The sequence below is a fragment of the Lampris incognitus genome, chromosome 2, assembly GCF_029633865.1.
Source record: "Lampris incognitus isolate fLamInc1 chromosome 2, fLamInc1.hap2, whole genome shotgun sequence".
Taxonomy (NCBI): Eukaryota; Metazoa; Chordata; class Actinopteri; order Lampriformes; family Lampridae; genus Lampris; species Lampris incognitus.
Window position 1 is genome coordinate 28,475,834 of NC_079212.1, and position 10,958 is coordinate 28,486,791.

The 10,958-nt window shown below is 44.0% G+C and overlaps 1 protein-coding gene across 1 annotated transcript in view; it reads left to right on the forward strand.

The window, feature by feature from the left end:
• Positions 1-6,924, forward strand: part of casz1 (castor zinc finger 1) — a 208,270-nt gene extending 201,346 nt beyond the window's left edge. Inside the window, exons 18-21 of the mRNA XM_056299172.1 lie at positions 193-341; positions 1,209-1,437; positions 2,363-2,752; positions 3,611-6,924. Coding sequence (XP_056155147.1) covers positions 193-341; positions 1,209-1,437; positions 2,363-2,752; positions 3,611-4,908 — 2,066 coding nt within the window. The 3' untranslated portion in view covers positions 4,909-6,924. The remainder of the gene's footprint in view (positions 1-192; positions 342-1,208; positions 1,438-2,362; positions 2,753-3,610) is intronic.
• Positions 6,925-10,958: the final 4,034 nt, after the last annotated feature.

Below are 10,958 nucleotides of genomic sequence, written 5' to 3' on the forward strand. Positions count from 1 at the left end.
GGATTCGCTAAGCACCATGGATTTCAGCTCATGACACACCATTATGCACTGACACTACAGCATTTAGCACGATAGCTGTTTAATAACAGAGTTTATCAGGGTAGCACTAAAGCTGTCAGTTTAACAGCATCTGAGTAAGATAAACTATAGTGAAAGGTAACCATTCCACCATTGTTCTCGTTTCTTTCGCAGGCTGCAAGTACAACCAGCTGAACAGCCATTTTCATTGCATTCGCGAGGGTTGCCAGTTTTCCTTCCTGCTCAAGCACCAGATGACGTCCCACGCTCGCAAACACATGAGGCGGATGCTGGGGAAGAACTTTGACAGGGTCCCGTCACAGGTACTGCGACATGGCACCACCAGCAAGCGCTTCTCAAAGGGGAAGTTTACCTTGAAAATAAGATCTGGGCAACATAACAGATTCTGGTTACCATGTCACACATGCACTGCGAAAAGGCCAGCCATGTCACACACCCTGTTTACAGTTGACGAGAACAGCAAGGCCTCGTGCCATACAGTTTGGAGTTGTATGGGAGAGGGGATGGGAACGGGGGGGGGTATGTTTCTTGTTATGTGAGTCACATAGGTTGATAAGAATGAAGAGTCATTTCTCATTATAAAACATACCTGTCTTACACATTCAGCCAGTCAGTGACAAACGATACCTGAAGTTTCCTTTGAAGATTTTTTATTTTTATTTTTATTTTATTTTTTTGCATTATTCTGAAATAATCTCAGGCTTAAACCTCTTTGGTATGTACAGTATGTACAAATGTGGGCATGTGAAATTACAGACTGCTGCTAAGCCTTATGTGAGGATTTCAAAACGAATTCCTTACGTAAGACATGACCGCAGTCTGAGGTTGAATCTTTTGAAATGTTTTGTGTGGGGTTTTTTCTGTCATGATAAACGTTGCTTGTTTGTCAGATACCAAAACTTAAACTCTGCACAGGAGGATTCTTCTCATCCCATAATTACTATTAACTTTATTGCAAATTATATATTTAGACATGTTGGTAATCTTAGGTATGCAGATACTGTTTGTGTTCTTGTGCCTTTGTGTTGAGCATATTTGTCACTAAACTTGAACTCATGTGGATGGAACGTTCATCATATTCACTAGCATATGTTTGAGATGACCTGAGGCTTTAAGGACATTGTACCTGCCGTTACTAAACTGTCTGCATTGTGCGGTCTTTCCCCCAGGTGATGCCCCTCGGCCAGAGGGTGGACGAGATGCAGCAAATGTCCGGCATGTCAGGCTCTATGGCCGCACAGCATGGCATGACCTCCAACTTCTCCAACATGATGGATGAGACAGATGACTATATGGACTACATGGGTGGAGGCAGCCCGCTGGGCCTCTCCTCTGAGTCCTCCAACCAGGACCGCAGCTGCACCAGCACCCCCGTGGGCAACGAGGGCTCCCCGGCAGGTAAGCTTGCTGATATACCAAATGCCCGTGTGATGTAAACCTAAAATGTGTCTAAGTATCAGCAGGTGGAATTTGAATACTAACAATATATTGGAGAAGGCAAATAGTGCATTACTGATTTTATACTCATACGTTAGTATTGGATCATAAATCTTGCTCCTGTACACTGTCATTTTCTACCATGCTGAGACAAGTATCACATTTGTCATTTCATATTTTCTCCAGTTGAATTGGGTTTTTGTGTTTTGTTGCTTTTTTATGAATAGTTTTTTTTTAATAGTGAATTGAGTTATGTTATAAGTTTGACAAAGTATAGAGTGCACTGTGATATCCTGCTCTTATGTTCTCAGTCCCAAACTTGCAAGATCCTTTTTAATTTGCCTGGTCATCCTCAAATTTCATTTTCCCCATTAACAATTTGAGTTATTTGACTACATTTTGTATTCTTAATTTTCCTTTCGCCAAGTCCCCCTTGGCTCTATGAGCGTAATGTCTACCCAAGTAATTTAAAATTTTAAATGATAAAAAGAAAAGGTCCCTCTTTCTGACACCTGCTGAAGAAACACATTCTCCTCTGCTTTTTCAAAATCTGAGCATGCCTTCGTTTGTATGATTTCCACATTTCTCCATTTGTTGCAAAATATACATATATATATATATATATTATCCACCTACTCTCATCATTGTTGCTTTGGCTGGTGTTTGGGTTACTTGTCTTGAGTGGGCTTCATTTTGTATCATTCTCTTATCTTTTCCCCTTTTTTACCTCCCATCCCTACCGTCCCTGTGTGTGTGTGTGTGTGTGTGTGTGTGTGTGTGTGTGTGCGTGTGTGTGACCGGGCCCTTGTTTTTTGTGTCTACCTTGTCTGTCTGTTTTCCCCTCTGTGTCTGTCCTCCACCTTCTCTGGTCAACCTGTCTCTCCAGGACAAGGCTGCCCCGTCACCACTTCTGCTCCTTCCACCCCTGCTGACACTAGCGCTCCCCAAAATGCACCTCCTCCTCAAAATGCTCCTCCTCCACCACCACCACCTCCTCTTCCTCCTCCTCCAGCTCTCCCCACTCTCCCCGCTCCCTCTGCCCCGCACCCTGGCCTCCAGTCGCAGGCCCCCTCCCTACCTCCCGCCCTCCTCCGCCCTCCTCTCCCTTCACTCCCATACCTCCTCTCTCCATCCTGTCTGTCATACTCTCTGCTCAGCGCCTCTCTGGGAGCCACTCGGAGTGTTGTCATGCCAACCAACACACCAGCTTTCAGCCCCATCATTGCCACTCCGTCTCCGGTTAAAAATGACGTCCCTATAGTTCAGGATGCTGCAGGTACTTACCCCCCGCTCAAACCAACACTGCAGCTGTCACTCTCAATTGAGTCCAGTGCAACATTTAACTGTGTGATCTACTCTCACTCGGCAGTAATGTTGTAGAAAGATGAGAGGAAATAAAAGGGACTTCCCAGCATGCAAACAAGTGAAGGAAAAAAAAAGAATCTTGTAAAAGTGCATGCTTACCAGGGTGGGCAGGTTAACAGAGAACAACATCTCTGAGAGTAAATTTATCATATTGCATCATTTAAACCTTGGTGTTTGGTCACACGGAAGTTAGTATCCCTCTTTGGTGTACTTACTAGGCTTCAGAGCTGGTGCGTTAAATTCAGCACCTGCAGTCGGAAGCCTTGGCCTCGTTTAGCCTCCATTAACAACACTCCATCAGCGGCCTCTTGTTTTAATCACAACTCAAGTTTTATCGAGGCCCACTGCTTCCTGTCGTACACAATAGGGATCGCATCATTAGCAGGGACTCCAGGGTGCTGGAGAAGGTGGGTGCCCCTCGTAAAACAACAGGGAGATAAGATGGCCCGACCCACAAGTCCGCCTGTTTGGAGGCTGTAGACACCATGTAAAAGTGTCACGTTCTTTTTAGGAGCAAAGTCAATCTGTCACGTTCCCCTTCCTTTAAGCTTCATGGGAATTATTTAAAAAATGTCTTTAAAAAAAAACAAGATTCCAGGGCTCAATATGCTTACTCAGCTGTGAACCACTTCTGGCTGAGTAAGGAGGCATTTAAGTTGCAACCAAGATGGTCACGCCATGTCAGTTGCTTGTTGTGGGTGGGGTTTATATTTTTCGCCAACAAATTCAGATTTTAACATGATTCCTCCCTCTTTTTTCCCATCCTCAGGAAACACTATCTCTATCCCCACGGCCACAGGCGCTAAAAAGCGCTTCTGGATCATTGAGGACATGTCACCCTTTGGCAAGCGGCGCAAGACGGCCTCGTCACGTAAAATGCTCGATGAGGGGATGATGCTGGAGGGCTTCCGACGCTACGACCTGTATGAGAACTGCAAGGACTCAGGCTGTCAGTTCTCCCTGAAGGTGACCCACTACCACTGTACGCGCGAGAACTGCGGCTACAAGTTCTGCGGCCGCACCCACATGTACAAGCACGCGCAGCACCACGACCGTGTGGACAACCTGGTCTTGGATGACTTCAAGCGCTTTAAGTCTTCACTCAGCTGCAACTTCGCTGACTGCCAATTCTCAGGCAATAGCACCCACTTCCACTGCTTGCGCTGCGGCTTCCGCTGCACCGACAGCACCAAGGTGACGGCTCACCGCAAGCACCATGGCAAGCAAGACGTGATCAGTGCTGCCGGATTCTGCCAGTTCAGCTCCAGCGCCGACTGTGAGGTCGCCGACTGCAAGTACAAGCTCAAGTGCTCGCACTTCCACTGCACCTTCCCCGAGTGTAAGCACACCGTGGTGGGTATGTCTCAGATGGACTCCCACAAGCGCAAGCATGAGAAGCAGGAGCGTGGCGAGCTGCCGTCCGTGTCCCCAAACCAGGAGGGGCCACACCACCTGGGAGGAAGCGTGTCAGTGGTCCCGCCAGCCTCTATTGGTCTTCCCTCTCCCTCCACAGGGGGCCTCCATGCGATCTCCCTTAACAATAACACCAACGCACCCTCGATGCTCTACACAGCAGGCAGCATGGCATCCGAGTACAACCACACATACCCACCTTCCTCAGTCAGCCTGGACAGCTCGCTCAACCTGAGAACAGACACCAGCAGCTCGCTGTTCTTCCTGAAGAATGCAGTTGGCCTGGGCCTCAACGACTCACTGGACCTCAGCAAAAAGTTGCAACGCGACTCAGCTGTGGCCATGGGCTCCGGACCTAACCCCATGCCCCGCCTTGGTCTACAGGCACCTCAGGACGAAACCACAGGAACGTCTGGAGATGCCGAGGATGACATGTCACCGGAGGAGGAGGCAAACGCGGAGGAGGACGACGACGACGATGAGGATGATGATGAAGAGGAGGACGAGGACGAGGCAGAGGAAGATCTCAACACTGACTCATATGAAGATTCGATGCCTGAGCCCGACGGCGAAAAGGACAATGGCGTTAGTTTTGATGCTTCCGTTAACAATACTGACACTTCCCAACTGGAAAAGCAAGAGGCTGACCCTTGAAAAATCCGGACTTAAGGAACTGAAAAAAAAAAAAAACATTGAAAAAAAATTTTGTGTACTATGAACAACCAGAAATTTAAGTGGCCTCATTTATCATGTTTAGAGACAGTTCAGATGACAACAACGGGGAGAGAGAAAAAAAGAAAAAAACAGCAAGTGGAGAAATGACGGCCTGAAATGATTTATTATGATGTTTACAAGATGACCAACATTATTAATTCAATTATGCATTAAAATAAGAAAACGAATGGAGACACAAAGAGTTAGGGCCCTCTTTTATACACGGGGCAGCAATGTAAACAATTTACTACACATCAGTCTTTTTTGTGTGCGTGCATGTTTGACTTTAATTTATTTTACTTTTTGTTTTCACTTTTTTGTGTGTGGCAAAAAAAAATATAAGAAAAACAAAAACAAATCTCTCTATATAACTATATATGTAAGTGTGTGTGCGTGTGCGTGCGTGTGTGTGATATACAAAGGAAATTGCTGTTTGCAGTCGACATGAACTGCAACCACCCTGGTTACCTATAAAAAAGGGAAGTAAATCACCGAGGGGAAATTACGAAACAGAATGTGTTCAAACATTTGATCTTTTTACCTGTATTATTATTAATATTGTTATTATTATTATTAATATCATCATTGCTATTACACACTGAGAGCAAGGGTTTACATGTTGCTTTGGCTTGTGCCCATCTCTCCAGTTCACCAGTTGCAAGGTGTTTTAATTTGTTCTTCTTCTATGAAACGTGGAGTTGACCAGTGACTGCATGGTCAGTCTCGGCCGCAGGCGGGCATCCGCTTGGCGCGGTCGGCGAGCTGTCGATATATATAAACAATTCTCTCTGACATTCTGCTAGATATGCTCACCTAGCACCACCATCAAGCTCAGCCCTTGTAATTTTATCCCTATGTCCCGTGTTGAGGAATCAAAAGTTTGTGTATGGATAGTGCACTTTTTATATTAGCTGACAATGATGGCGAGGATCGATAACTCCAAACATTATATTTAAAAGATATTTTTGTTACCGTTTGCATTCATCGCATCACGATTTCATTATTTGTTTGTCCTGTCGGTTCGGATGCATATCGATTTTTTTTGTGAGCGGGCGAGGGTCGTGACTTCACGGCCGACCGGTTGAGGGGTCAGCCTTCCCATTGGAGGTGAGGAGTCACTCGGATGCAGCGTCGGTGTTTTATCTTTGAAATGTACAGACCCAAAATGACGTCTCAACGGCATTTTTTTTTCTTTTCTTTTTTTTTCTTTTTTTTTTGTTTTTTGTTTTGTTTTCCATTCACTATGGCTGTGGTTGCGCTCCTGTTGTAACGGTTTTTATTTAATATTTATGTGACCTTCCAATGAGAAATTTTTAGGGTGTTATTGCACTTTTTAGGTTCATTTTTACCTTCTGAAAAAAAAAGGACGTATATCTTTTAACAGGGAATTTGCTTTAAGATGTTGTTTTAGTTCACTTTGCTTTGATGCACAAATAGATGTTAGTGTGACAAAGAACTGTTGTTCTGTGGTTTATTTAAAAGACTGCTTTTATTTGCTTCGATTGATTGGTCGGTTTTCAAAATGAGAGAGGGGGGCGCGCCAGAGAGACGGCGGGCCCCGGCATAAAAACACTAATACGAACTGTGATTTCAAATTGATTCTCCAGAAGATCATGGAAAGGTGCAGATACTGTAGTACTAAATTACGAACCTGTCAAATCCACCCTCTGGTTTCTATCGATCGGATGTGCGGGACCGAGGGGTGAACATGGTGACCATGAATTCTCTCCTGAACTTGGCGTGGGAATATTAAATCATCACACCGTAGGGAACAATGTGTGCAGATGGTATTCCTCCAGATATTGTTTTGAGAAGAAAGAAAAAAAAAAGGTTGTACAGTATTTTCTTCTGTATAAAATAACTATATATGAACAAAATGCTCTTTGATGAACAGCTTCCTTTAAAAAGAAAACCATAAAAAAGGAGAAATGAATAATAAAAAGTTAAAAATTGAAATAGCCTGTCCATACTTTGCTTGTGTGTGTGGACCTTTTTCAGGCACAAGTCAGCGGGGAGACGTGTCAAGACGTTGGCCAGCGACTGACTCCGGGCCCTGCTCCTTCACATGGGAGTGGAGAATCCTTTCTTTCTTTATTTTTACTGAAATATTTTTTACATCAGAAGATCCTGTCTCCCCCCCCCCCTTTTTTTCTTCCAGTTAAAAGCTAAAACCTCATGCAAGTTAAACGCTCATCCACTGATCTGAATTTACAGATTATTTATTTATTTATTTAACTACTTGTTTTATGCATCGTGTTGTCGTTTTTGTGTTTTTGTTTTTCCTCAGCTGAAATGCTTGGTTAATATTTACTTTGCTGTGGGCATGCCTCGTTCACACTGTGTGGCTCGACTCATGCACATCACCTTCTCTGTTCCTTCCACTGATGGACTGTTTAAATCACCATCGGGGGAGGAAGACACCCTGCACTTGAATACTGTGTGTGTGTGTGTGTGTGTGTGTGTGTGTGTGTGTGTGTGTGTGTGTGTGTGTGTGCACACGTGTGTGTGTGCGTGCGTGCGTGTGTGTATGTGTGTAAAGCAGGATTTGTAAAAAGTTGAAAATAAATAAATTCTAATTATTGTAATAACTATGTACATGCTGCTTGAAAGTGCTTTAGCCTGAAAATATTTAGGATCAAGTATAACCTGAACTCATGACCACAGGGGTCTAAGGACTCTCTCTGTCTCTGTCTGTCTGTCTCTCTCTCTCTGTTTCTCAGAGTCTCTCTGCCTTTCTCTCTCTCTCTCTCTCTCTCTCTCTCTGTACTACTACTGAAGTGTGTGTGTGTGTGTGTGTGTGTGTGTGTGTGTGTGTGTGTGTGTGTGTGTGTGTGTGTGTGTCCCTGCTCTCTTCCAGCCGTTCCAGGTAGATAGACGGCCTTTGTAAGAACTGTCCAGAAACGGCCCTGACCAACAGAGGCATGACACTTAACCTCGTAGGTCATGACCTCGTGCATCTTCCCCTTCCTTGCACCACTTGGGACCCGAGTTGAGACGCTGTCTCGCCAGAGATTGATGTTAAAAGCAAAAAAACCAGAAAAACAAACCTGCAGCTTGGCCCTCGGGGGACTCGGCAGCGTGTGTTGTTGGAATTACCCATTTTAGGAGTTTTGCTGTTCCGAGTCAGAAAAATTCAGTGAGGCTCATTGTGAGTTTTAGAGGCCCGCTCCTGCTGATAAGATGCCTCCCTGTGATTGGGCCGTCGTTAACGGGCCACATTTTGCATCCGATAATGTTTTTATAAGACATGCACTGTGTGGTTCTGTCTATCCCCCTGTCTACAGCTGTCCCCGTTCCTCCTCCTCCTCTTCCTTGTGATGTTTCTTTAAATGAAAAAAATTACAAAAGAAAAAAAAAACGGGTAAAGGCATCGCCATCTGTCAGCCAGCTGGCATCCTGTATATAATCTACCAGAAAAAAAAAAGAATAAACATGAAAATTATATTACACAAAAACCAGACGGAAACGACCTCCAAATCCTGCATAGGCTGCTGCCGAAACGACAGATCATTTTACTGTTTTAATTACCAGAGGGAGGGGAAAAAAAAGATGGTTAAAAAAAAGTAAGTGGGAAATGAAATGAGATGTATTTCCTCTGCTAGTGGAGTGTAATATGAAAGCAGTCCGCTGCTGCAGTATAAACAGCGACACGTTTTAACCTTTGTTAAATATATTGCACTTTTGGACTAAAAGCCATCTCCAGTTCGCAGTCAATTTGGCCAGATTCATAACCATTACGGGGGAGTAAATGGGACATTTTATATGAAAAGTAGACAATGAGGCAATTGAGGCAAAAAGTCTTCTGCTACTTGAATTTGCTGCCCTCAGCATTACTGTTCATACCCTTCATATTGCCTTTCCCCACTTGGAGATATATATATATATATATATATATATATATATATATATATATATATATATATATATATATATATATACTTTCCCTAACGTTGAGTGTTTCTTTAAACAAAGTATATATATAGTGCTGTTCATCATTGTACTATATTTATGTTATAGGTACTTTTGGTTCTGCGTGTCTTATGCAAAGACTGAGCTTTTCACTCTGAAATAAAAATGGACTGAACAAATGTAGGACTGATTCGGTGCTGATGTCTTTTGAAGTACCAGGAATAATACGACCCGTCTTTTACACATGCATGCAAGTGTTGATCAGCACGCATACCTCTATATGGTTTTATTAAACACCACTGAAAAGTTCAGGTGTGCCAACATGCATCCAATTTACTGTGTGTGTGTGTGTGTGTGTGTGTGTGTGTGTGTGTGTGTGTGTGTGTGTGTGTGTGTGTGTGTGTGTGCGTGTGCGTGTGTGTGTGCGTGCGTGCGTACTCTGGCTTACTCTGACGTGTCCTGGGTTGATGTGCCAATAACAGGTTTAGTGTGGAGGTGGGGGAGGTGGGGGGCATACAGAAAAGGAACAATCGGAGCAAGGAACACACACATGACAGGTGTGTGCTGCATATGTGGTCACATGAAGCCTATAAGGCAGATTAGGGCCCAAACAGATGAAGCACTGCTTAATGGCAGCTTTTATTAAGTTCACAAAGCGGAGACGGAGGGTGGGAGGTGGGTGGGTGGGGGGGGGCTGAGGAAAAGCAGGTGGCTGGGTCTGTGTACTCCTAGATGAAGATACATATTGTGCAGAGGAGTCTTATTCCTGTGGATGGATTCATGGAGATATGGCCGCCCAGGAGTCACTGCCTGCCTGTCCCCAAATTGTGTTGTAATAGCCAATACAGGAAGTACTGGAAAAGCTCACAAGGAGGGGGGGAATAAAACATCTGATGTTCCAACCAAGAGATACGGCATGTGACACTGATCATATCATGATGCAGTATGTGTGGCAGAGGACTACAGTGGCTGCAGCACCAGTCAGTCCTGGTGCAGCCATGAACCATTTTACAGCTCAGTGTTGAACGAGCTGTTTTCCTCCTCTCTCTCAGCACTCCTCTCCAGTTCAGTCCTCACTTTAAGTGAGTTGCCCTTTGCAATAGACGTTCATTTATCTATTTTTGCATGTGTATGGGCCTATTTTGGAAAGACCCCGGTCACACGGTGAAAAGAGGAGGCCGTGTGAAAAAGGCTGCTTTGCCATTGGTAGCAGCTGTTGTTGGTGAGACACCCCTGAGGAAAGGGAGAATTGGACACACATTCAGCCAATTTACCATTAACAAGACCTTATTGGAAGCAGGGCCATAAGACACATGCAGCTTTGCCGTATGTGGCTTTGTATATATAGACGTAGTGCTATTTCACCAGAGCATGTGTGATCGGGCTGTGGGGTGGTTGTGAAATTAGTGATTTGATATGAAAATGACATTGGGGGGGGAGGTATTGGTGGTGGTGGTGGTGGTGGGGTGTTGGTAGCTGGGGAGGATTCCAAGTCCATCCAAAACTATTTAATTTCGCAATGCCTTTTATTAACTGTGATAATTTCACCAAATATAAAGTGAAATATTAAGATGTCAGACTGAACATTTCAGCAACTGAGTAGAAAATAACCTTTATAAATAATGATTGAACCCAGTAAAAAAAAGAGAAAAAAAGTGTTTTAAGTGCTTGAAAGTAACTAAAACAGCTTAATGAACCGTGTCCATGGAAGTTTCACTATTAAAAACAACCATAGGAAAGTCTGAGGAGTTGAAAGATGAGATAATTTCAGACATCAAACACACGAGTTGGTCTACAATGATCTGCACACACAAAAAAAAGACTTCCAGCCCTTTAAAATTTTCCACATTTAAATGTAACCACACCATGAGAACCCGGTTGTTTTTAAGATTTTCAACATAGCAACCATTGGTCAAGGGGATATTGACTTCATCCTCCGCTATGATTTTATGCATTAATAAGTGTGTAATTATCTTTTAGGGCCCTCTGCTGCACTAAAGCATAGAGGCACTACTCGATTCTCCGCTTTTCTTCCCTACCACACCTGTGCTTCACGTTTCTGGTTGGATAACATTTTTCCT